The sequence below is a fragment of the Artibeus jamaicensis genome, unplaced genomic scaffold (genome assembly GCF_021234435.1).
Source record: "Artibeus jamaicensis isolate MK-2021 breed Jamaican fruit bat unplaced genomic scaffold, CSHL_Jam_final scaffold_3307, whole genome shotgun sequence".
Classification (NCBI taxonomy): Eukaryota; Metazoa; Chordata; class Mammalia; order Chiroptera; family Phyllostomidae; genus Artibeus; species Artibeus jamaicensis.
In genome coordinates, this window is record NW_026522040.1 from 355,118 (window position 1) to 382,832 (window position 27,715).

The 27,715-nt window shown below is 45.2% G+C and overlaps 1 protein-coding gene across 1 annotated transcript in view; it reads left to right on the forward strand.

Moving 5' to 3' along the window:
• DGKI (diacylglycerol kinase iota) overlaps positions 1-27,715 on the forward strand; it is a 309,526-nt gene that overhangs the window by 276,027 nt on the left and 5,784 nt on the right. Inside the window, exons 30-32 of the mRNA XM_053657112.1 lie at positions 12,703-12,740; positions 16,147-16,267; positions 26,237-26,273. Coding sequence (XP_053513087.1) covers positions 12,703-12,740; positions 16,147-16,267; positions 26,237-26,273 — 196 coding nt within the window. The remainder of the gene's footprint in view (positions 1-12,702; positions 12,741-16,146; positions 16,268-26,236; positions 26,274-27,715) is intronic.

The window sequence follows — 27,715 nt, forward strand, 5'->3', positions numbered from 1 at the left end:
GCCCATGATTTCTCCATCCTTATTCACTTACGGGGTTTTTTTGGGTGTATTCCAAACCTTCCCACCCCCCATGGGTGGTGCTGCCATTCTTATTTAACTCTAAGCCCCGTGAATAGAGATGTTGCCCATTCTGTGCTCTGCCCTGGCACAGAACTGATCCCCTCTGGACGAGTCTCGCTGTTACATTCGAGGCAGTATGTGGCATTGGCAAACAGAAACTTTCAATGCACATCTTTGGATCCCATTGTGGCCTCATTAGCATTGTTCCCTATTGTAGAGGATAGGTTAGCTCTGGTGCTTTGCCAAAGCCATTCGGTCACTGGTGTGCTGAAGAGATGGCCTTTTATGGCGGTCTCGCTGGGTGAGATGGCTGGGGGAGAGGAAAGGAATAAACGACAGCATTCTTTTTCTTGGCTGGTCTTCTTTCACAAATCCTAGGAAAACAGACAATCACTGCTGATTAAAAAAGCAAAAGAAAACAGAACAAGCAAAGAAAACAAAACAAAAGACCCTAAGCTCTCTCCAAAATCAGGTTGTGTTTCTCTCTCCAAGTCCTGACCCTACTATTCTCTCTCATTCCCCTTTATTAACTCTTGCTGTTGATTGTAACCACATAATCCTGGGATCCTTTTGGTTGCTTTGGAATGCTTTGTTGGTGATAATTATCTAATTATCTTTCGAAGCCCTATTATGGTGGGTCTTTGGAGGGGGTGCTACTTCCTAAGATTTGCCTACAATTTTGCTTTAGATTGCCTTTGGCCTCAGAGAATATTTAAGTTAAAGTATTTAAAACATTGCAAAAATAAGAAAGTAACAGAGAAAAGACAGGCAAAGAGGAAGGTGAATCTTCTGGTTTGCTCTGATGTGAATGGATAGCAAAGGTCATCAAATCAGATGAGTCATGGATGCTCTAGAAGTGAAGCTACTGTAGAGTTCATGTCTATAGACAAATCACTTGTGCAATAGATAAATGTTTAAAAAGGGAACAGAAAATGCCTGACTTGGCCCCTAGGTGGTCATCTCTGAGAGCAAAAATGGAAAATCCAATTTTGCTTACTTTTTGAAGTTTACTGTGTTTATTTAAGATTTTTGCCACACATGAAAGGATGCTATATGGGTTATCTTCATGCCCATGTAATCAAGGGGCTAAGCAAGTGCCCTGAAGTTATTGCCATACAATCCTTACATAAGGGTAATTGTTACTGTGCTTGTCTGTTTTCTACTTAACTAGAAACTCTAATATCCAATGAAAACTTTTTCCCCAGTGTGTTCCACCTAAGGCTTATTTTCAGGCAAGAACTGGGCAGGCGCTGCTAACTGGCTGCCCTGAACCATATCAGCCTAAGCATCTCTTCTCTTGATGACCGGATGCAAAATATTAGACTGTGTTTGTTACTTATTCAGCTGGTTCCTGGAAGATTAGTCCTGGACTTGCTGCTTCAACCTGGACATCCCAGTGTCTTGGAAGCAGTTTTTCTGTGTGTTTTTGTTTGTGCAGACTGTCACAGCTACGTAAACCTAATCTGGCCAGAGCTGTGACCATGTTCATCAGTTCAGCTCTTAGCAAATACTCGAGTCAGCTACATGCTTCCGCTTTTTGCCAGCCTTCTACGTCAGTCCTCATTTTCCGGGTCCATCTTGGTGCCCAGGATTTTAGGGTGTGACTTTCTTAGCTTCATACAATATCCCTTCTTCTGCCAACGTGACCCCACATGACCCCAGGAAGCAGCTACTGCTCCTGCACTTCCTTTCCCCAGAATTGCAACTTCACTTCCTGCACCTTTCTTCATCAGAGCCTGAAGAGGATAAGGCAGACAACTGCCTCCTGGGCTCGCCTGGGAAACGCCAGGGAGAGAGAGCCTCATGTCGCACCAAGTGACAGCACAGTGTTCTTAACATCGGCCCATCTGGCCACGCTGCCTTTCCATCCTGGCTTTGCCTCACACTGGCTGTGTGGCCTTGAGCAAATGACTTAACCCCATTAAGCCTCAGTTTTTCATCCTGAAAATGAGGATGATGCCAATAATAGCACATCTCCAGTAGATTTATTACAAGGACTGGCTTAGATCCCACAGGTAAAACAGGTAGCTCAATGCCTAGCACTTGCTTTGCTTGCAAATAGGAACAAAAGAAAGGGGCAGAGCAGAGCAGGGAAAGTGCCAGAGAGAGTGAGAGATGCCATCCATGCCAAATACCCCAAATGGGAATACATTTTCCTATCAATAGACCTGACATGTCCTATTTGCATGGATTTAGGAGATTATTCAAATTTATTGTTTTCTAAGTTTTCTGGCACCAGATATTTCCTTCAGGTTTTAGCCCAGTGGGCCAAGAGCAACTTGTGCCTTTCTAGGCAGAGGGTCAGGTGAGCTCAAGAGCCTTGGTCTTGGAGCAGGAGGAACAGTCAGCTGCCCAGGCTCTGTCCTTCACAGGCTGGGTAATCTGGGCAGGGAACTTCACTCAGGCTGGACTGGTTGGCATCTGGGGCCTCTGGGTCAGGAGAGAATGCTGGGCAGTGGCTGGCACATATGAGGAAAACCCTCAAGCGCCGTCTTTGGCTTTGGAAAGGCATTTCAGGGACCCCCGCATGGCGCCCTCTCTGGGGCCCGTGTGTCAGTTCCTGCAAGGTGAGCGTCTGTGTATTATCCCCACCTGCAACAATGACAGACTGCATTGCCATTTCCACACCTCACCACTCGCCCACTCTCTGAAAATAAATGAGCTTGGCAAGTGTGGAAATGCTGCAGGCCGCTTTCACACTGGTGGCTTTCTTTAACAAGTAACGAAATACGTTCCTATTTCATTATGCAGCTTCCCCCTTTCCTCCCGACAAAACAAAGCCCAGGGGTTTACTGAGAAAGAGATTTGTAATCAGCCAGAATCCACTCAATTCTTCTCAGTCTGGTGACATTTCCACACCCCCTTGTACCCCAGCAGGTGAAGGCAGTTGCAAAACAACTCTGAGTGGTGTTTTACCAGAAAGCAGAAAGGTCACTGAGGCCATGTTCTTGCAGGAGCTGTGGGCCGTTTCTCTGGCCACACCCCTGTCTGCTCCTCCTGTCTTCCCTGAATAACCCGGTGGGCTTCTCGTCGTTCTCAGGAAGTGTGCCCCTCTCCCTCAGTGCCATTCTTCTCGGAGCATCTGATTTCCCAGTGATCTTTCTTTTCTTTAAGCTCCCTTTACCTTTGAGGAAGAAGGCGATAGTCTTGGCCACAGCTCTATTCTGAAAATGGAGTTGCTGAGTGGGATTATGATGCTTAGTGAAAAAGCCAGTCAGAGAAAGACAAATACCATGTGATCTCACGTGTATGTGGAATCTAATGAAAACATAAACTGACAAAGAAATGAAAACGGAGGGAAGGATACACGGGACAGACTGACAGCCATCGGAGGGGAGGGTGGTTGGGGGCTTTTGAAGGAAGGTGCAGAGATTAAGCAATAAAATATTGCACAACCCATGGACACAGACAGTGTGTGGTGATGGTCAGAGGTAAAGAGGGATGGAGGGTAGATGGAGGCGGGCAAAGTGGGGGACGGGATGGGGTGGAAAGAGACTTTGCTTGGGATGATCGCTGCATGATGCGGTGTGCAGAGATGATGTCTCGTTGAGCTATACACCTGGAACCTGTATTGTTCTGCAAACCACTGTCACCCCAGTAAATGCAATTTAAAAAATCTTCAGCCTTGTAGCATCCCTGGGCCTTGGAATGTGTTCCACCAGCACCTTCTGTCTGCTCTTTTCCTGGCTGACCTCTCCTACCCCCTTTCAGAGGTCCCTCTTTACCAGGTGAAGCTGCTCATCACCTCCTCCTGCCTGCCTGGTGCCGGTGGGTCTCCCCATAGAAAACACTTGACCCCTCTTTTCTGTCAGTGCAGATCATCCCTTTGTGAACAGCATCTTGCAAGACATTAGGGTCTTGCAACAAACAGCATATACCCTAATAGGGTATAAGTTCTATAAAGAACTCTCTTTACAGAGAGTTCTTTTGTTCTCCTGAGCGTATATGCATTACTAAGGAAAATGAAGGTTTAGGCTTCATTTTATTTCTCTTCACAGCAACCGGGCAATAAAATCTGCTCTGTAATAAATATCATTGAAGATTTATTCCTATACTGAAGGTCATTCTATTTTGGATCTTTTGAACAAGCTTTAGCACTAACTATTTCCTTCATAATTCTTGCTTCTGAGGCGTGACAGTGTTTGGTCAGTTGAGCATAGCATTGAAATGAAAGATTTACTTTTCGTGCCTCTGAAATAAAATGCTTGATTTTTCTGTTTCCAATTAATATGTCATATGCTGATATTATGGGGAAAATTCAAAATCAGTATTCTCTTATTACTTAATTGCAAATGCAAATTATCTTGATTCTCTGTGCACTCATAAGAGAAAGCAGGCTCTAGAAGTTTTATCTTTATTTTAGGAATTGCACACTTTTGCTACGTATACATTCTGCTGGTTGATGTGCCTGAAAGTGACCTTGGCTGTATTAATCCCTCCGTGGCTTTCCTTGCGTTCCAATTTCACTTTGGCCACACCTACCCTTCTTCTTGGGGAAAAAGGCCTTCCTGTTATCGAGTGGTCAGCATGCTGGGCTATGATAAGGTGCTTTGTGTGCACCTTGTGACCGAACGACCCATAAAGCGGTCATCTCTCTGAGCTCTAGAACACATTCATTTGAACTTGGATCCTGGCCTTAAACACCATTTCCCATGCAACCTTGATGTTTGCTTAAAACCAGTCACCACCCATCACTTTCAGGCCACGTCAGTTCCGCTCGTAGCTAGCACTGAGCAACACTCCAGCACACTTTTCAACCCAAGTTGTTTTTAGAGGTCCTGAAGGACACGGCTAAAATACATCAGTGAAGGCAAGGAGGCTCTTTACAGGAGGGATGCTGCCTGACCTTGAGGGAGGGGATGAAGCCCGAGGCCCTGATGCTGTCTCCAGGGTCCTCTGGGAAAGTCATGAGGCCCAAAGGTCATGATTTGGTACCTTCTGTTCTAGGAGGCTCACAGGGACCTCATTTATTCCTTCTGCCACTTCTTCTACCCTCTTCGGATTACAGCTTTATCATCCAAAAGCCAGGAAAGCAAAAATAAGCCAAGTTTCTAATTTCAGTGTAACTGTCTTAACAATTGGGGGTAAAGGGCCTTTGGAGACCACTTGATTGCTTTTTAAATCTCTTACCTTGCTGAAGCAGTTTACACTATACTAACCGTTTTAATAGGTATTAAAATAGGTAACATTTATTCAAATGTTAACAAGGAAAGTGTTATGTGTACTCTAATTGTTTTGGGTTCTTGAATTCAGTAGGTATAGTCAAATTAAACCTTTTGACAAATACAAAAAGTCTTCCCTGTGGGTGAAAGCATCACATTTATTAAACAAAAATAGTTGATGAGATCCTATAATATTGATGCTAAAAATGGATTTATATTTTTTTGAGTTTCAAGGGAATAGTTGAATATTACTTTTGGGGGTGATACTATATTACAAAAAAAAGTTGACCCACTGCATCCAAAGATGATAATGTATCATCACTAGAGAAAACATTAATTTTGAGTTGTATATATTCTTGAGATATTTGCACCAGCCTCTCTGGTCCCCCTTTATCAATATGTTGGCACATATTTTCCACAACTAGGTGGAAGTAACATACTGTGACCTTGGAAGAGTGTGAACCCAGTTGGGCCCTTAACCTGTAAACTGGTCTTCACTAACCTAATACTCAAAGAAAATTAACCCATGACATTTGTTTTGACACTGGTCCAAGGCTTGCTGCTGATGTTCTAGGAGATAATATGCATTACCACTTAGTGTGGGGCCCTGATGTGACCACAGTGTAAACAGTTCTGGCCTGTTGAGATGCTTGTAACGGTGTTTCAGTGCACCATTAGATTCCAAAGAGATTTAAAAATATTGTCAACTCCAGAATTGCCTGCCAGGTTCAGCAGGGGCCAACGAAGTCGATTTTCTATCATTTCCTGGAACGTCTTCTTCAGTTGAGGGTCCAAAGAGCATTGGAAAGACAGTGACTTGTGTCAGGAGGCCACAAGCATCAACCAAGTATTTATTAAGTACTTCACGTGTTTCCCGTCCTGTCAAATTTTCAGTGAAGGATGGAGTCTGGCTAAAACAAAGAGAAAAATAAAATAAAACCACGGCCCTCGTGCCTGTGGTTTGATTGCAAAGATGGGGCTTAGACATGTGAAATGGAACAACCAGAGAACAGTTTCTCAACAACGGATAAACAAATGGGATGTTTGGGAGAGACATCTGGTCCCTGCCGTTTCCAGCTGATCCCAGAGGTGAACAGGGGAAGTGGAACAGGCTGTTTCTGAGGGGAGCACCTCCTGGCCCTCGGGCAGCAAGGTGGAGTTTTTCTGCCAGGAGGGAGCACTGGATGGGGGGCTGTTTATTTTTCCTCCAAACAGGAAGTCTCTTCGTGCTAACAGTAACTTCAAAAGGGCTGAGGCTGGCTTCCTGCATCCCATCAGCAGGGATTAACTGAATTGGAGGATTACCTGTGTCTTTAGAGAGAAGCAAAACCTATGTGCATCTCCTCTCCCACCTGTGGTTACACACTTTGAGAGAGATTTGGCCTCAGTGGGGTTTGAATCTCAGACCACTGCAGCGTTGAGTGGCCTTTAGGTGCCACCCCATGGCTACGAGATGATAAGATACTAAGAAATGGCACCCGTGTGAACTATGGAACGGAGGCTCCATATTTCAGCCCCAGAGGGGAAGCTGGTAGGCAGAGTGTGAGGGTTCTAGGAAGAGAGTGATTGTTGCCTCCTCTCTTTCCTGCTCCAGCCAAGCAGTCTCTTCTCTCACCTCTGATTGTAAAAGACAGATTTTGGGTTGAGCTCCCTCACACAGGATTCCCAATTCAGTTCTACAAACAGTCGTTGATTGACTCGTCTTCTCCTTGCCTGTCTTCTTTCTGCTCCAAAAGGCTGGTCCTTTTGATAAGTGGTTCTCAGTCTTTTTTTTTTTTAATTGCTGCTGAAATACTCAGGACATAAAACAGATGATGCTGCATACAAGCACACTCCCACAGTGACACAAGTGACAAAGGCTGTTGTTCACAGCCATTTCCCAGCACTCACTGGAAGGCCACACCCAGCCTCTGACTCAGAGCCCATTGCAGTGCACAGGTGTGCAGGGCCGGATCGCGTTTTCCCTAAACAGCTGCAGAATTATCACACTCCTACACAGTCTGCTTCCAGGTACATCTGACACTCTCCCCATTGAGATCGGGTGTCTGTGTCTTCTGTCCTTGGACATGGGCAAACTTGTGATGACAGCGGAAGTGATGCTATATGATTTCCAAGGCAAGCAGTGCCCCCTGGGGAGGCTGCTTTTGCAGCCCAGCCACCATGTCAGGAGGAAGCCCAGGCAGTCCTGGAAACAGAATCCCACGCAAGAGGGACCACAGCCCCCCTCTGAAGCTGGCACACAGTGACCAGGCACCTGGGTGATCACCTTGAAAGTGGACCTCTCAGCTCAGGGATGCTGCCTGAGCTGATGCCAGGCGGGACAGAGGCAGACCATTTCTGCCAAACCCAGCCCACACTGCAGATTTTTGACCAAAATCATTGGCATTTGAAGCCTTTATGTTCTGATGGTTTGCTGTGCAGTAATAGAGAACTGATACACATTTGTATGTCATCATAAGTATAATCTTGAAACATTTCTACTATATTATTAAAAACTCTCAGTATTTGAAACTATTACTGTTAACAAATAACTTGGCACGTATCTTATTTTCGATTGTCAAAACCTCCTCTAGGCCTAGATTAAAATTCACAGGTCTTCAGAAATATGTATTTCCTCCTTTCTCTCACCTCATCTCAGACTTGTTTGGTAAGACACTGTAAAATAATATTAATTCCAGTCACTTTCACGAGCTGCTTCTCATTAATGCCCAATTAGCATAATCACAGCACGTGTGTTGGATTACCTTTGCTGTGCTTGATGATTAGACTAAATTCCACTTGGGGGAACTAAGCCTTCGCAGCTTGTTGCTCGTGCACCGTGGTTGGCTGCTCGTAAAGCAGAAAATTGGACAGAACGCACCTGCTAAGGAAGAGCTGTGCAGAAAGACGTATGTCAGAGAAGTAGGTGCATGGGAATCTGGTAGTGCAGGCTCTCTGGTGCCTGAGCTACAGGTTACTTTGGATAAAGGAAAACTATGCAGGTTCCAGTGATGAGCACACCCAGGAAACTGTGAACGTAACGTCTGTCCTGGATGGCTCGCTATTCTGTGTCTCCTTTGGCATAAAAGAGTTGCCTCTTAATGGCATCAAGTGGCTTGACTTTATTTTATGTGTGCAATGCGTTCATGAAACTTTCATTTGGGAATCACTTGTTTTAGCTTTTGCCCACCCTGCTCCAAGGTAAATCAAGGAGAAATTGCCCAGTGGAGAGGACTCTGACCTAGAGGTTAGGAACAACAAATTAAAAGAAACAAAACATAAACAAAAATCTCGCAGCGTGTGACCTTGGAGAAGTCAAGTCACAACTCCAGACCCAGTTTCCTCATTTATGAACAGAGACACCCCAAGGCCAAGTATGCCTCCGAAATGTAGAATATGACGACTTCTGAAGGGGGACTTTTTAGGTTGCGATTCTTGCTTTGCAGATGAAAATATTTAGGAGTCAAAAGCATGCAGAACTTGGCAAAGTCAGGTATATATTTATGATTCCCCCAATCAACTGATTCCCCCCACCAGGCCTCCACAAGCCTTTCTTTGTTCAGAGGTTTTTGTTTCTACTTCTAATTTTTCCTTCCACAGTTAAAAAAAATAAAGATTTAGATGATTGCTGTCATTAGCAGAAGACAAATAAGCAATTTGGCAACAAAATAATTTAAAACTTAAAGTGTAACCAAACATGAAAGTTTTTCACTAGACATAAAAACCCAGAGTTGCAACTCTATTTTATATGTAATTATGTAGTTATTTCCATTGATTTATTGAGAATTACATACATATATGTGGCTTTGCCAAGTTCTCTATACTTTTTGCTCTTAAAAGTTTTCATCTGCCAAACACGAATCACAACCTTAAACTCTCCCTATGGAGGCAGTCACATGCCAAATGCTGGAGCTGAACTTGGCCTTAATCTAACCTCATTTTGCAGATGCAGAATGCTTTTCTCTCTGTGTAACGGTTCCCAACACCAGCATTCCCAGGTGGTCCACACAGAAGACTAATGGTCAGATTCTGTGTTCCTTGAGCTCATTTGCAAGGCAGAGGCTCCAAAGAACTGATTTTACCTTCGTTTCCCTAATAAGAGAGCTGAATCTTGGTCACTGCCCAAGGTCCCAGCTAGTTAACGGTGCTCACAGGGTGTAAACACAGGCAGTCGGATTCTAGATTCAGTTGCAATACATCCCTTTCTCATTTGGACTTCTTGCCCAAATGTCAGTTTCCTGAGAGGATGGAGTTTATTTTGTAGCTGTATTCCCACATCTTCAACAGGGTTTGGCAAGGCAGAAGCAGACGGCTGGCCAGCGGCCCCGTGGACTGTTTGGGACCCACACTGATTTCAGGTGGGAGGGAGCCATTTCTCTCTCCCGTGCATGATGGGGGTCTGAGGGCGTCCCTACTCTTGGGAATCCAGGCCTCAGAAACAGAGGCTGAGAAGAAGACAGTGATTCCTTCTCAGTTCCAGTTTTCTGTCCTGTGATATTTACTGGATAGCCATGTAACGGGAGGCACAGAACAGAAGGAAGGGCAAACCATTCCATGGGAACTCATGATTCAACTTCTCATTGCTAAAAACAAGAGCTCTCAGCTCTCTGCCCCCTTCCTTTTCCATCTAACTGTACATAAGTTTGTGTGATATAATTGTCCACGAATTTACTCATCTCCTCAGTTAACCTTCTGTCCCAGGAACAATTTGACTTCTTTTGCTGCTTTGCATGTGGGGGCATTGTTTCTTCAGTGTAGAGGACTGTTGGAAAAAACAAGAAGGCAAGCTCAGAGCTCAAGAAATAATAAGGGATAATACTGTAATCATAACAACTCGTTATTTGTTTTTGAGCTTGATCCTTCAGAAAGTTATTATCTGGAGTTGAAGACTAATGGATTCAAGCTCTCTTTGTGCTGAGGAAATCTTAAACAACAGTGCTCATGGGGAAGAACATTAATCAAGAGAGAGAAGTAGGCCTTGTGCCTACTAATGTTTGCATAATAGCTACCCCTGGGTATATTGCTTGCCTTAAAAATAAATATTCATGCTTTCTATCTCCAGTGCAATTGGAAATTATTTGTGGTTATGATTCTGTTATATGATCTTCTACCTGTTCATGTGGACTCTAAGCTGGGAGGGTGTTGGAAATGAACAAACGTAAATCACCATGCTTGTGAATGAGCCTGCAGTGGAATCTGACAGGGGCTAAAGACTGGCAGTCTGGAGCACATGGGCTGGGGCAGGTCATGACTCTGTTTCTAGGTGGGGGGAGGAGCAGAATCATAGTGGCGTGCTTCAGAACATTTAAGTGCTTTTAACTCCTCCATAGCTTCTCATGACCTCAGGATAAAGTCCGAGTGTCTTCTCTCAACATAAATGCCACTCACTGGCTTGGCCCCCCCGAGTCTCTGCACCACATTGGCCGAGACCACGCCCCTCCTCAGCTGTGAGAATACGAAGCTCTTTGCGCACTCCCCCAGACTCCTTGACACTTAACTCCCATGTCCTTGTTCACATTCCACCTTTATTTTGCAAGAATTTTGCACCTCCTTTGCTAATCACTGCTACTTACCATGGAAGATCGGGCTTAGACTGTACCTTTATCTAAGAAACATTTTTAAACTCTAGAGTTAGTTGATGAATTTCACCCTGGCTGCTGCTGCTCCTCCCCCCCCCCTTCCTTTCTTTCACTTTTAGAGCTTCTTAAATAGCCTCGGTCCTAGGGAATTCCTTCATTGTCTTGATTTATTACTTATATGCACCAATCTTATTACACGAGTGCTTTAAGTCAACGAATTCATTTTTCTTTTCTCTCTCCTGTATTCTTTTTTTCTCTCTGCCTTATCTTTTAATTTGTGGGAAAGGGTTTAGTATGATCTTGAGAACATAGACTGCACTGGTTTGAACTGGTGTGCTGGAGTTTCAGCTCATTATCGACTGACTGCCCCCTTGGGTGATTGCCTTTACCCTATTTCTTTCCTAATCTGGGTCTCCTACTTCAGTGAGGGGAACATCCTGTAGCTTAGAAGTCCCATCGGATTTGTCCTCCCAGACCTGCAATGGCTAATACCTTCTCCCGCCTCTCCCACCCTTCCCTCTGAGACAGGCTTTACAGCTGGGAGTTAAGCACCTTCCCATCCCATTGGCTCCATCACCTGCACCTTGGGTGGGCGTGGTACTAAGAGAGCTTTGTCTGCTCGACTTTACACACTGATCTTACCCTCTCACTAGGCTCCTTCTGAGGTGTTCATGTGTCTTTTTCATGCACAGTCACAAAAGTCCCGAAAGCTACCCATTCTGGTAATATCATTAAGTACATATCTATTTATAAAGCATTTTTTTTAATCCTTACTACAGAGAGATGAGCCGGACAGCTGTTAAGCTTATTTCACAAATAAGAAAGCCAGTTCCAGAAGACTGAATGACTTCTCACGTGGATGTGTGTAGTACATCACAGAGATTAGAATTAGGACCCCGATCCAGTGCCCTTTCACAGCACTGTAAGCTTCTTAACTTGAAAAGACAATTTTCTCTGGTTTTCTGTTCGCCTCCAGTGGAGCTCTGCACAGTGGGCTCACCCAGGGCACTGGCCACAGGCCTGGACTGCACACAGGGACCTGGATGATGGCAACGACAGGGCCACCACCAACTCAGTGCCCAAGAGAGTCACTTTACTCTGTTGTGGTGTCCCCATCCACAACTGAAGAACGAGACACGTTTTCTTAGATTCTTTTGATGTAATATGTTATTAACTCCCTCTCTGTTATTCTTATCTCTCTCCTCCTTCCTCTTTTTGCTCCCTCTGCAATCAGTTTGACAGCTGACTCCTGACCACTGAAAACATACAAAGCATTATGCAGGCACCTTAGCAAGATGGAAAGAGTATGTTGCTTATAACTTGTTGTGGAAAGGGAACATTCTCCCCTCTCTCCTCTTCTCCTTTTTTTTTTTTTCTATTCTTTCATCATCCTTCTGCCTCCATTTTCAAGTAGCCTTCTGACAAAATTACTGGTGATTTTTTGAACCCCACGCAGACCAAGCGGAAGGGACTGGAAGGAGGGGAACAAAACCGATCATGATCGGGCACCTACTCTGCATCAGTGGATGAGATAGGAACATGTATATGATTTAACTAATCCTTTCAGCAATCCTAAAAGGTTTAGACTTGGTATTTTTCAGTTGAACTGAGGCTCAGAGGGGTTAGGTGATTCCAGATTTGAACCCAACCTGTATGACTCCAAATTTCATGTTCTCTTTGCTGTACCTGGGCTAGTGGGGGCTCTGGTGGGCTCTAGAGACATGCAGGGGAAAGGTACCCAGGTTGGGAAGGGCTAAAGAGAAGGCTTGAGCCTGTCCCAAGATCTGACCCTTGGCGTGCTTTTCCTTCCCTGCCTCCTGCCTCAAATGTAGACATTTCTGCAAAATATGAATCCAGCCCTTTGTAATATTTCCATGAGAGGATCTTCTACTAATGAGACACCTCTCTTTTGTCTTTCACAGCAATTTTGCAGGCTGTAATAGCTGGTGATCTCATGAAGGTAAGCTATCTTCCTACCAACATTGTTGGCAATCCTTTAAGAACTTGACATCATCTCGCATCAAACTTTCCTGATCCCATATGTCATTTATCAAGCCCCTGCCTGTGCTGGCTCCGTAGAAAGACAGACGCTCTCTTGAAGATTGAACAGAGAGGGTGAGAGGAGTCCTCACAGCATCTCCACACTTCCTAATAGCATAGGTTTTCTGTAATGGAACCACACAGCTTGTCATGGCTAGTTAAAACGGGCCACACGTCCCCAGGATACTGTGCGCTCTGGGCCCAGGATACCTGTTCTCTAGAAGTTGATATTGGAAGTTTCAGGGCTTCATCTTAGACAAGTCTTGATGTGAACACATCTTGAAAGAACCACCTGGACAACAACCAGAAATACAGTCTTCAGGCCAGAGACTGTGTCTTCCAACATTACTGCAGTTTTGTGTTTTGGGGATCTCAGTGAACCTAAAGACCAACATCTGTCTGATCCATCTTGACCCTTTCAATGTGCACTGATGTTTTCTGGTGGATTTTGGTTCAGGGGGAAGGATGCAGCCTCCGCTGCCTTTCGAGCAAATGCTGACCCTGAAGCCAGACTGCCTGGGCTCCCACTGGGCTCTCCTGTTCCCTGCGTGTGTGACTTCAGAAAATTACTTAATTCTCTCCGTGCCTCAGTTTCTTCATCGATAAACTGTAATAATAATATTGCCTCTCTCTTTTCACTTTGTGAGGATTGCATGTAAGAAGACATGCACAGCTCTAAAGACTGTTCCGGTGACATAAAAGGACTAAAATGATAGCTATTTGATTAACATACAATTAGTCTGTGTTTTTTAAGAGCTAAACATAATGGAGATGCGAGTATTTGTTATAAAGTATAATATAGTCTGTGACCGTGCTCAAGGCCATATTTGGTCCCATGCCCTCTTCAGGCCTTGGGACTCATCCCTGCCCATCTGCCCCAGTAAAAGCCACACTGATTGATCAGCCCTGTTATAGGAGCAGAGGCTGTTCCTTCCTCCACAGCTTGGGAAAGATGGTGCCACCAGAGTCCCAGAAAACAGAAGCCTTAAGCGACAGCTGGGACACACTACCTTTGAACGCACTATCTTCTGAGGCACCTCTGTGCTGCGTTTTCAACAGGCCGCTAGCAGACACCAATTGCAGGGACAGTTGCCAGCATCTAGATCAGCAGCCACCTCTAGACACACGATCCTGCAAACAGTGCCTGTGTGGGCACAGTGTTCCTGGGGACTGTCACCCACGAGAGAGATGTGCTGTCTAAGCAGAACACCTGGGAGTCCCATGCTGCCCCCCAGCTGTGGATTAAACCAGTTCCCACCTGTACTCCCTGCATGGCCTGCATTAGATTCTGAGAGATAAAGGCTTGAGTAAGATTCCATCCCTGCCCTCGCAGAGCTTCTAAGCTGGAACATTTCACAAACTGTACATTCGAAACCTCCTCATTTTATTTGGCACGTGCTTTTAGTCTAGGCAATGAATTTCCCAGGTCCGTGGGGATATCCCCACAATTTCTGAACTTAATGGGGATTATTTGGAATATGGGAAATCACTATATTCAGCCATTTGTCTTATTTCATTCTCTGCTGCAATTATTTCCAAAATGGCTAGAAATAAAGCCAGAAAACCTTATTTACAGAGAGATGACATATAGGGGGCTTAGGATGTTGTGTTTTTGTTGTCGTTGTTGTTTTTTTCCTCATATTTTCTTCTCCTTTTCTTTTCCATTTTCATTCATGTTTCCATTCCATGTGGAAAGCACAGTGAGTGGTTGTGTGTGTATATGAGAAAGAGGGAGCATGTGCCAAGCAGCAGAGGACCCCAGAGCCATCCCAGTGTGAAAGCTGCCTGGAGTAGCTCCCACACATCGGGCTGCATAAGATGCCCATGGACTCACTTAATGTTCAGTGTCTAAAAACACCACAGAAAGGCAGAATCAGGGCAGCGGATGGATTGTGTCTGTGCTAGTCTGCTGTGCCTGAATCCCTTGCCATCTTCCCCAAAGAAAAGGGACTGTCACCATAAGACAATGCAGTGAAACTGAACAGGATTCTTTTAGGTGTTGGTGGATAACTATTGGCACTTCTTCCTCCTGCCCCAGTTTAGGGATGAAAGGCCCCATAGGGTCCTTACTTCCATTCAGCGACTCTTTTTTTTTTATCTATTTCCTAGGAAGTTGTCCATGACTCTTTTCCGTCCCCTACTTCAGGCCTTCCTGGTTCCTCTGACAGCCTGTCATAGTCCGCTCCCTTCCGGCGTAATTCCTTCCACATCTGTGTTCCCCATGGACTGTGACACCTGGGAGGCCAGTGGCTGAGTTGTCTCCATCTTGGTGTCCCCGGCATCTGACACAAGGCGGTGCTGTGGTTGTATTCAAGTGGGGGCATGAACGATGACGTTACTGCCTGTGACCTTACGAAATGCTTGATTTTTTAAACAATGTTGTGCCATCTAAATTCTGGATAGTAGACACATTCCTTCTGCTTATTTACCTGCTGGGTCATTTGATTCTTATTGGTCCTAAAACTGCCTTTTAGAAGCTCCAGAAGGTTCTTCTTGTTCTGATAAACCACCCTGGGGAGAGTAGGGGCCCATTTACACTTTCTATCATGTTTAATATTTCATAAACTTAGACCATGTTCTCATTTAGCTCTCTTGTTCTCAGGTTGCAAATTCTCCTTTGTTTGTTTCTGGTCTGGTCTCATATTTTAGGTATTTTATGTCTCTACCACTGTGTCCCCTGAATCTCTTCATTTTTCATCACACAGAAGGCATGCAGGCTGGCTGCAGACCTGGGTAAAGAGGGAGCCTCCCACATACGTACGTGTGTGTGTGTGTGTGTGTGTGTGTGTGCGTGTGTGTGTGTAAGTGCTGTGACACTGTTCAGGGATCTCACATGGGAAGAAGGAGCTTCCATATTTAGCAGCCAGGTCCATCACAGATTGAAGGAAAACTAAAGAACGGGAAGGGGGTGACCTACCGGACACCAGACTAATCCTGACTATAGCTTTAATTATTCTTCACTCAAGAAAAAGCAGACCCAATATGGGAAAGCTTTTATTCTCTCCCCTACCCTCCACTCCCTTGGAACAGGGACCAGTGCCCAGAAAAGGAAAAGATTTAAAAAAGAAAGAAGTAATTCAGTATACTTCAATTTCCTTTGGCCTGTTCAACACCTATACATGCTCTCAGGAGTTAGTGAAACATGGGCCATCTATTTGAGTTATAACGCAATCGAGGGAGGTTACTTCATCTCTCTGCCCTTGCTCTGTGTCTCCTGAGGCTAGAAACATTGGCAGTTTGCCTCATCGTTCCTATTTCATCACCCATGAGCCGTTTTCCTTGTTCTGGACTCTGCCTGAGCTTCTTTTCGTGTGTCTCTTTTTCAGCTAATAGAAAGCTATAAAAATGGAGGCAGCCTGCTAATTCAGGGACCAGACCACTGTTCACTCCTTCACCACGCAGCTAAAACCGGCAACGGGGAGATTGTGAAATATATCCTTGACCACGGTGAGTAGGCACGGTGAGCCAAGGATCACTGCTCCATGAACTAGATGGAATTAGCGAGGTTGACTTCCACCCAGGCGACCTTCGGGACGGTAGAAACACTCTCTGACTCTCCCCAAGAGGTGGTAGGCCACCTGACCGTATAGGTATCCTAGCCAATCAATCAGTAGAAGTAATTTTCATATCAAGATCTTTGCAGATTATTTGGGGGATGATTAATTATTTTTAAAAGACAAAAACCAGTGTGTCCTGGTGTGATGTGCTTTATTATTTTGGGAAGAGCTTTTATGTTTGGGGAAGTTAATTGCAGTGAATGAACGATTCCAAACCCACATCTGTGCAATCATTCTCAGGATTAATGAGACTATTTTTTCTGTCCTCCTAGTTTTCTAGTTTTTTTGTTTCTTTGGTTGGTTTCATTTGTTCGTTTGTTTTATTTCTTGCTGTTTGAATTTCCTTTATCTTTTCAACTCAAGACACACTTTATTCTTCTTGGAAACGTCTGGAAGTCTTGGGTCCTCTGCAGCAGCCCATGCTCACCTCCTGGGGGGCTTCCTACTGAGCTTTCTACTTTAGGTTTTATCATTTGCTGGAAACTACCAGTAATTTTCAGCATCTTCCTCTCGTAGCCCTTCAGCGGCATGAACACGTGATGAATATCACATCCTGACCATTCCTTATAGCTTCCCATGTTTATAGTGTTTCTAGGATGAAGACTAGCAATAAAGGGGACAAAATCTGCGTGGTATCGTGGTTTTCAAAGTGGGAGTGGGGTAGCCTCTAGCTCTGACAAAGGTCTTGGAAGATTTTCCATGAGCCCCAGCAGTGAGCCTGTGGCCAACCTTCTTCACATTCAAATTCAGGCTATCAAAAGAAAGTGTATTACTAGACATTCACATTCCTTCTTGCTCTTCTTCGTATTCAATTTAGCAAATGTCCTATTTCATTCATTCATTCAATTAATCATTCCACAGATATCTGGGGAGTGCCTAATAGGAACTACCTGTTCTAAACCAGTACACACACTGGTTTATAAATAAACCAGTAACTGTTTTCAAAATAAAATGCAGTTGCTGTTTTCAAGCAATTGCAAGCTAAAGGAAAAAAATGTCATCAGAGGCATAATTACATTGAAACCAGTTGGAGAGATGTCTTCAGTCCTATTGCAAAGCCACAAAACCATTGTCAAAAGCACATGTTCTATGCTAGATGCTTATACGGCACACATCACTGCCTCTGCAAAGGCCTCGTAAGGTAGGTATTAGACTCTCAGTCACATTAGACTCACCTCCTAATACCTTCTCACCATGAAGAGTTTTCTTGAACCCTTGGCTTGAATTGGGGTAGGAAGAATGGTTTTGGCAAAGCAAAGGGTGTTAAAGAGGGCTGACGGTCAGGAGAGGATTTCTGTCCCCCTTGCAGGTTTGGGGGATGGGTGATCCCAGGCCCGTCTGTGGCGGACAGTCTGCCTGCACAGGTGAGCACTGTCTCCTTGGCGCTGGGTCCAGGCTGTGCATCATTCCCACCTCCCACTCCCCTGACCATTGCATCCCCGCAATTAAAACATTCCTCTCTGGGCAAGACCTGCAAAAGCATGGTGGCTTCAAATCTTCTTGCCTCCTCCACATAAAAAATATTTTTTAAATCATAGGTATGAGAAGCAGAACTAAATGTAAGAACCCAGCCCCATAGACAAGGCATAAAATCACAAAGAAAGCTCCTAGGGTTATCTCACCTTGATACAAATGATCTCAAAGTTTCTACTGCGTGAAGTTTGGGTGAGCTTTAGATCTATACTGTTACTTTATTACCTCAAGCTCAAGTTACAGCTACTCCTGTTTGTTGTCTTCTTGGTCATTTTCTTTTTCTTTTCTTTTCTTTATTTATTTTATTTTCTTAATTCTTTTTTAAAAATATATTTTATTGATTATGCCATTACAGTTGTTCTATTCCCCCCTTCATTCCCCTCCACCCTGCATACCCCTCCCCCACCATTCCCCCCATTAGTTTATGACAACGTGTCTCAAGTTCTATAGATTCTATATTTCCCATACTATTCTTGCCCTCCCCCCTATCTATTTTCTACCTACCGTCTATGCTACTTATTTCCTTGGTCATTTTCAATCCTTTATTCCTGGTTTTTCCTTTCTCTAATAAGACTGCGTACTTGTTTGCATCCTTAGGTTATTTAATGCTTACCTGCCGTCTCTGGGGTTAGGTAAGCCACTGACACCCATTTGAGTGATAACACAGCTTAGGGACCCTCCCTCCATCTCTCCTCCCTCCCTTCCTCCCTTTACTTCCCCCAGTTCTGGATTCCAGTCTGTATCGGTTACCTGTCGGTGCCTCCCTTGCTCTCAGTCATGTCCCTAGGCTGCAGTGAGCTGTGCTTCTGACTGAGTCTGTACCAAAGAGGGATTCTGGTACATGTTTGGGGATTTCAGCTGGGGTAGCTGGAGTGGCCCAGTCACCTGAGCCTTTCTCTGTGCCTGGTTTTCCATCTCAGGCTGCTTCATGGCATGGTGGTCCTAGGGTTCCAGTGGGAGACAAGGATAGCTCCCAGACATCCCAAAGGTTCTGCATCATCTCTGTAGCATTCTATAAACTGAAACAAGTCACAGAACTGGTCCTGACTGGAGGGATAGGGGAACAGACCCCACTGCTTGATAGAAGAAGCTGCATATTAAATTTGCTGCCAAGTTGAATCTCCCACATTCCCTTCCCCTTCATCCTCTCCAGCTGGAAGTGGTGACCCCGCCTTCTCCGTATCCTGAATTGCTGATCTGCCTGAACCCTCCTGGTGCTCTGCTTTTGTATTTCCATTGGTTTTGGGTCCTAAGGTTGCTTGGCAACAACAGTTCTTTAACTCTGCAAGTTCTTTGCAACGTTCTCCCTTTTTTAGCATATGTCCCATGTGGCATTTGAGACTTATACTAAAACGGAGAACAAAGACCCTCTCCTCAGTTGAGTCTCCCCAGCAGAGCAGCACGAGTATGAGGCATGAGCTGATATTTCTCTAAGTCCCCTGCGACTTCTTCCATTGGAGTCCCCGACCATAAGTGTAGGTTGGTACCCACACGCTTTGCCTGGCAGGAAATCCTACAGGCACATTGGTCTTAGAGCTTTGACCAAAGCCTGGCACTCTGACACTCAGCAGATTTCTCTTCCATCTCCAGTGTCTTCTGCAAAGGGTGAGCCACAGGCTACGCTGTCTCTGTCAAAACCAAAGGACACCAAGGGACTTATTAATTCCTTGAGGAGGGTGCTTGTTTTTCCAGTTCTTTTTCTTAGATTTTGTATACTCATCGGTTTACTATTTATGCCAATGGGAGAAAACTCCCAATTCCCGCCATCACCCCAACTTCACTCGTAGGCACGTGGTTCGCACAGGAGACACCCTGTCCCCTCCCCACCTCACCCAGAGGAAGGCTGTGGAGACAGGGAAGCGGTTCCTTCTGCTTGAGAACAAAATATGACACTCACACTTCAAGGGTCCCCACCCTTGTCACGAGTGGCAATTTTTCAACTTTTAGCCCTACAGTCAAATAATGGAAACTAAATCACAGTTGGCTTTTACTGAAATTACTGTTTATCAATCAGATAGGCATTGTGTATTTCAGGCTTACTATCAGTCCCATTTCTGTTCATTCAGAAATATTGATGTAAAATCTTTTGACCTAATCAGCCTCATTTACCAGGTTCCTTAAGAGCTAAGAGGTTCAAGTCATCTATTTTTGTTATTGTTTGTGTTAATGTTTTTAGTGGCTGGTAATATTTATATTAACCTGTGCCTTTGGGGACTGAAAATCATGTTTGTAGAACTTCTCATCTTTTTTAAATGATAGAAATCCCTTGAAATTCCACTGTCTCAGAGTCAGGGATATGGACTTGGAAGAGCTGGCCCTCTGTCTGCTCTGTAATCATCTTCCAAATGTGAGCTCTGCTGGGGGAAATAGCCTCTCCTAATTAAATAATGATGGAGTCTCAGATTCCCCTGGTCAGACAAGGAAAATAGCCTTTGCCAAGGTGCCCCATGGGACTGGAATCGGAGGACACATTTCAGACAACAGCGTGTGTCTATAAATCAGTACCAAGTTTGCAGTGGATGAACCTCAGCAGTGTGAATTCATGTAAATAGAAAAGAAAAATATTATACCGTGCCAAAGATCAAGAGGGACACTCCTCCTAGTCTCAAATGCTGAATATTTCTCCAAGTTTTAGTTAATTAAAAAAAAATTGGGTTCAGGGCTTTCCTGTGACTTCATATGATTTACAAACCCTGAAAGCTATTCAAAGACCTGACTCAAAGATGCCTTTGATGACAAGGCTTCCGAGAAATCAGGGGGCCCTTTCTTTTCGAGGCACATGATGCAAATTGGATGTGGCCTGTTCACCCCCTGTGTCCTTTCTCTCCCCTCTGTTTGGCCCTCTTCATTGGATATTTATGGTGAGCAGCCCCCCATTCCTCGGGAGGACACCCCCTGAACAGGCGTCCTGAGAGAGCCCATGCCCAGTCTCCACACTCAGCAACACCTTTCTCTCCTTAAAGGCCCTTTCTAAACCAGGCTGGGAGGCTGGGGAGCAGTTGTGTGCTTGGTTCTGAAAAGCCACACAGGAGGCTTGGATTTTTTTTTCCTCCCGCATCTTCTCTGGGACTTCTTGTCTCAGACTCACAACCTGCTGCTCTCCTTTATGAAACACTGGAATTTGGGCATTTGGAGGGATGAAAGGAGAGGGAGGAGGAAGAAAGCTCACAGTTGCACAGGGACAGGGTGGAGCCAGGAGGGTGCCCAGGGATTCCTGCTGAGATCCCCCCAGCGGTTCTTGCTTTTCAGCCCCTTTCAGCCATCAATTTTACCCACCCCTTCCTCCCTGATTTGGCCTGCAAAAGACTTTTGTGTTGTTTGTCTTTTACCACCCCGCACACGTTTGCTCTTTTGTTTTTTTTTCCCCTCCCCACTCTTACCCCATAGCCCCCTACTGTGGTTCCTGATAGAAATCTCACTCATGCATTTCTTCTTGGATTTCAATGGCTTATTTTGTCTTCTCTCTGTTTCTGTCTTCAGTCTTTCTTTTCTTACTTTTGCTCCCCCCTCCCCTTTTCTGCCTCTGGTCCTCTGAGAGAAACGACCACCATCCTGCTGGGACAGGATGACGGTGCCGTTAGAGTTCCCAGTGCCAGCTCTCCCCCAAATCGGCACGGCCTTTGTCCTGGGCCCTGGGAGGATTTGGAATGGTCTGCTGGCAACGCCAGGGAGACTAATGGGAAATGAGGGCCGGACAGAGAGAGGCCATGGGGGAGTGGAAAGAATAGCAAAGGGGATTTGGATGCCTTGGTGTGGGAAGCAAATTAAAAGATGCACGTGACAAAACACACATCATATATAATTCAAGTGCAATAGTGATAAAGTTGCATCCATAAGAACTGGGATGCACAGTGGAAGAGCCTGTGGAGTGAATGCCAGGCAGTGACCCTGCAGTTTGGAAGGCTTTGCTACTTACTGCGCAGGTCACATCCGTGAAGTTTAACTTCCTTCAGGATTCCGTGGCTGTCCCCTGACACACTGATGTGCCTATTCTTTTGATGTATTTTTTTCTCTTATTTTTCAGACCATTTTCTATATAGCATAGTCTTTTGAATCCATGTTCCATTTATGGATCTTTCTCTGGAGAAGACACACAGTATTGGCTGGGGTCCACATTGATTTTGAAATGTCTTTCATTCCTTTAATCACTTAAAAAATTAATTCTGTCCTACCCACTCTGGAGAGAAAAAAATGCTATAGTAACAATTCCTGCTAATCTTTATTATTCTAAATACTTTGAATGCGTGAACACATTCATTCCTACAACACAGTATGTTCTCTTATCTCTGTCTGACAGGTGGTAAGAACTGAAGCACAGTGAAGTTAGCCTCGTTGCCGAATCTCAAACCTACCATAAGATGTGGTCCTTGCCCTCCACGGTCCTAAAACCCAGCAAAGCAGAGTGAAGCAGGGATAAACAAGGATGATGTGGGGTGGTTCAGGGCCAGTGGCCTCTGCAGGGTTCCAGGGACAACCGGTGCAGAGCTGTGGCAGGGCAGTGGGCTCCTCCCTGTGAAATTTCCATTGAGACACATGCACCCACGTCTCTTCAGCAGGGGCTGGGGGTTGTTTCTGGTGCTGGCGGCTGTGGGATGGAGCACGGGCCTCCTAGCAAACCCTGGGAGGGAGGGCAGGCCAGGACTTCTTTTTACATTCGGGGAACAGCTTTGAGTTCTCTACTGATGATTTAATGGAGCTCCTCCAAACTCCTTAGGGGAGATGACACGGTATTCACAATCAAAACCCACTTATACACAAAGCACAAAATAAGCCCCCAACCCAGATGTTCCCCACTGATACATATATTGAAGGAATTCAGTTGCCTTCCTTTTCTCTCTTTCTCCTGTTCTCTTGCCTTTTCATGAGACTCAGATTAACTTTCCAAAAATCATGAATGCTCTTATTTTTGTGGTCTTTTTTATTTTGTTTGTTTCTCTGGCCACTCCCTGCTTCAACTCTTACGCCCAAATGGCTAAACTGCACAGGGCACTATTAAACAGCACAAAAGACTATATTACAATAGCTCCCAACAGGGCACTGAAGGTACAGATAGGGAGGGAAGCCACAGCCTTGTCTCAGACTGCACCCTGCGCTCACTCTTCTTGTTTCCTCTTTGCACACACCCCTCGCACCATGCAAACACCATTATTTCACAGCAGGTTCTAAAAGTCATTTGAAAATGTACCTCCACTATTCAAACTAGCTCACCGCTCCTGTCTATAATCAGCCAGCAGCCCCCCTTCCCTATTCATCTCCGGCTATTCACCCACCGGTGTTCACAATGAAGTCCAGCATTGCAGAGCCATTCCCCAAACCTCCGACTGGAGTTTGCTGAGATGCTCATTAAGAGCAAGCATGCCTGGTTTGAGCCTCAGTCTTTCTAGCACCTCTGTCGGCTGCAGAAGATGAAGTGGAAAAAGGGAAAGTGCCCGGCAGTTTCAAACCAGCCTACTTAGTCCGCAGTGGGGTAACCAGCTCCACAATCACGCCGGGTCGGCCACATGCAGAGTGATTCTCACCAGAATGTGAGGAACAAGGTCCTTTCTCTTCCTTGTCCCCATTTGCAGAGTGTCAAACAGTTGCCATTTTAGCACAGGTGAACTTGCTCAGTGTCCTCTCACCTGCATGGAAGCTTGGACCCTAGAGTCTATGGACCCTGGAGTCCATGGACCCAGCTCTGAGTGCGGAGTGAGGGAGGAAATGGGCTGGGCCCAAGTACCCATGCAACCAGCAGTAATGTCAGGGCTAAGCTGCTTGCATTCATACAAGTCCTTTCAACATAAATGGCTTGAAAGGTTTGCCGAAGGTGACAGCTCTTTAAAAGGACCATTGGACGGTGTAAGTCTACTTGCTCCTGACCTCATTGAAAATGTCCTGTGGGCAGTTGAATAGACTTGGAACACTTGGTCCTCAGGACATGTAATTCAAATCAGCCAGTGGGGAAGCGGCCTACCTCTGATACCTCCTTCCTTCACTGATGTTCCAGCTTCGTGACTCGGGATGACCTGCTGGGTTATGTCAGAGAATAAGACACTTCAAACATCTAAAATTCAGGCCTTGTGGGTAGTAGCCGGCTGTGTTAAGCATATAACCTGTATTAACTTGCAAAACCTTACTGCACTCCTGTGCAGTAAAGGAAAGCAGTCTTACTTTATCTATGTGACGATCATGGGTCTGAGAGGTATGATGAACTTGCCCAAGACCTAGTAAGTGGCAAATAGAGCTGGAATTTTAAATGAAGGAAGTTCAGCTCTAGAAACCTCACTCCTAACCACTGCACTATACAGCTTTGTACTTCTGTGCGTGTGTGGGGGTGGAGGGGATTATTATTCATGTTTCCTTAAAACCACAGGATTGTGGAACAGAAATGAATGACTTAACTCTTTGTTGAAAGTAGGGTGGATCCTCAAGGGATGTAAAAAATAAAAGTATTCTTATGTTCAAGTGATTTAGAATCAATTAAGGGGACAAGACATACAACCAAACATCAAAGAGATGGGTCAAGGGTAGAACCAAATAAGCTTTATGGAAGTTCAGAGAGGGGATAAATTCCTCTGTCTAAGGTGGTCTTTGCAGAGGACCTTGTCAGAGAGTAGACCTTGGACAACATGTATGGTGTAGGTATGAAGCTAGATGACAAGGCTGTCCTCAGTAGGGACAGTGGAGGAAACAGGCTGTCCCTTAGAGCAGGGAGAGCCTGAGAAATACGCGGATGACAGAGAAGTTGCTGCCTTGGCTTATGTAAAAAAATGGAACCTCAGGAACAAACTGAGGGAAGGTACTTCCAAGGGAAGACTGTGAATGTCAATATTTAAATACTTGGATGTAAGCGATCCATATGGTGAACTGGGAACCTGGAAATCTAAATGACACGAGACCTTTTTATTCTTCTCAGTAACAGTTTCTTCATGCTAATTGTGTTCTAGCCAGAGACCTATTAGGAGGCCTGTTCGTGAAATAGGACAAGTAGGATAGACATCGTGGGGGAAGGTTTGGCTGGCCTTGGCCACCAGTGGCCTTGACCACCAGTGCATGTGAAAGAGGGCAGGCAAGGAGGCCAATTTAGCTCTCGGGTGACCAGGAGAATTGTGAAGGTCCCATAACACCTGTCATCTCCCTGACCAATGACTTTCATGGTTGAAGGGTCCTCACCTCTTGTTCTCTTTTTTCCAGTGATATAATAAGTAGTCACATAAGTAAATTTTCAATGATAATGATATCCAACAACATAGAGAACAAATCAACACCATCGTATTTCTAAGGACTAAAATGTTCAATACCTAGAACCGTGATTGGCACTCCCAAGTACATTTGACTCATTCATTGAAACAAACATGTCCACATCCTCTTGGCAGCAGGTGCCATGCCAGGCACCAAGGAAGGACACGTTGATGGGCAAGTCATAGGCTACCACCTTAAGAGGTTTACAAGAATCTAATTGTGAACAGAGAAATCAGTAGGTGATTTTAATATGGTTTAAATGTCATGATTGGTAAGGTGATTATCCCTTCTTATTTGGGATGGTCTCAATTTGGATACATAATATCAATTTCCCAATTGTTGGACATAGGGCTAATAGACAGAGTGAGGCGGGACATTGAGTGCAGTGTTTGGAGTGGGTTCATAGTAGGCTTCATGAAGGAAGTGGTCTCAGCTGATAGCTGCAGGCTTCATAGGGTAGGGGACTGATGGAGGGTCAGGAAGGGGAGGGAGGTCATGGTGCAGAAATGGGGAAGGGGGGCATTCCAAGCAGTGTGTGCAGACAGAATGCACAAACTAGTGAACATTTAAGACACTGTGAATGTGCAAACTCATAGAACATTTCAATTCCTAATGAAGCAGCTATCATTTGATGTTTATGTATAATATTTCCTCCAGGTCTTGGAAGGGGAATTTTGTGAAAAAATTGAATTGTACCCTCTTTCTAAAATAAGGATATTGGACTGTGTGGTATCTATTGTCTCTTGCAGCTTTATCATTATATTGCATAAGACCCCCTCCCAAACCACCTGCCCATGGAGAGTGGGAAACAGTCCTGAAGGCCCATTTGATTGTCCCTTTTCTCCCCAGGCAGCCACCTGATTATTGCTCACCTGTTCTATTGCAATTGATGTTATTTCTTCAACTTAACTGAGAGCTTCTTGAAGGCTTTTGCAGCTCCTTTTCTGCACACAGTGGCTGGTGGCGATTGGGAGACTGATGGAGAGGAGGGAGAGGGATTCTTTCTTTTCAGAGGGAGGGAGGAGGAGGTTTTATTACAAATGCTCTCTCTTATGGCATTCCCAGGCATTTCCCAGGCATTTCAGTTCTGTGAGTATAGATTTATTTGTTAATGGTTAGTTTTCGAACTTCTTTTTGATGGGCATCTTGCTTTCCTCTTGTTTAGGACCCTCCGAGTTATTGGATATGGCAGACAGCGAAACGTGAGTGTTGCTTTTCATTACATAGTCTAGACTGTTCTTCAGAGCACATCTAGGAAAAGAATGCAGTGTCTAGGGCGTGCAGTAGAAAATTTCCCTGTTGGCGACAGAGTCCACTTTCCACTGTATTTATAACTGTGCAGGGCTAATCTTCTAAATCAAAAATTACCCAATAAGAATTGATGGTAAGTGTCATAATGGCTGTGTGTGTAGTTATTGCCATTCATCATTTAGAGACGTCTGCACTCATGCATTTTGGACTGTGGAGAAGTCTAAACAAATACATTTACCCCTCTCTTTTTTACTCTTTCTTAACTGAGGCTTGTGGGAAAATTAAGCCCTGGTGCTCTGAGCCATCTTTGCATGTTGTGAAACCTCTTTGCTGAGTCTAGAATGGAACAATGTCTATAACACAGCCTCTGGAGAAATGAGATGATGGTAACGCCCATCGTTCCCATGTTCTGAGGTTCGGATGAGGGATGCTGGGGAAAAAGTCCCCCTCTCTGGGGTGATCCCCAAACTGATGTCTGTTCTCAGCTGTCCCCACCTTGTACCCAGCACAACAAATCTGCTGCTACTCCCCAAAGAAGAACGCATAAAGGCTCAACATCTAACTTGAAAAAACTAGAGAGAGCCACCAGAGAACTCCAAGGAAATTCAAAAAGGGATAAAGCCTGGGTGGGGAGGAGTGGGCTGGAGCAGGGAGTGGAAGGAGGTATGGGGGAGGGAAAGCAGCAATGAGCAGAATGAAGGACAGTGGGGAGGGGGAGTGCCATGAGTTACCAGGCATGGAAGAAACTGGCCGTTGCTGCTTGGAGCTTGTCCTCCCACCGTACAGCCCACCAGCAAGGTTGTCACTTACCCCAGTTGGCCTTCTGTCAGGTCTATGTTTGATTTTCAACAAAACACTTTGGCTTTAAGTGTCTTTTCAGTGTTGGATTCTGAATGGGAAGATCCTCCTCCTCTGTGCCTGTCAGAGGGGCAGAAATAGCCGCTTGTCCTCACCCACTTCCACACTGAGCGGCTGGCCTGGGGCCTGCCACCCATTGGGGACGGCTCCGGTCTGGTTCCTGAGCTCTGCCCATGTCTCACTGTGCCTCCTGAAACTCTGTGGCTGCCCCGTCCCTTCCACCTGCCCCTGGTGTGGAACCAGTAGGTAGGCCAGCACGAGGGCTGGCCTGGGCCTTTGAAGATGAGTTCCCAGGAGTAATTCCTCCAAGGGCCAGGTGGCGGTCCGCCAGGCACCGTGTGATGGGTCTGAGGGCCGTGGTTCCCCATCGCTGCTCCATCGCTGCTCCTCATGTGCTCCATCTGCGGTCCTCCACACTCTGCCCAAATGTATCCATGGAGACAGTGGCTGAGCAGTGCCCAGACACATCCACACACACCAGTCTAGCTAATGGTGCCACGTAATCTTACCTAAACCAAACATTAGTAGTTGAAGA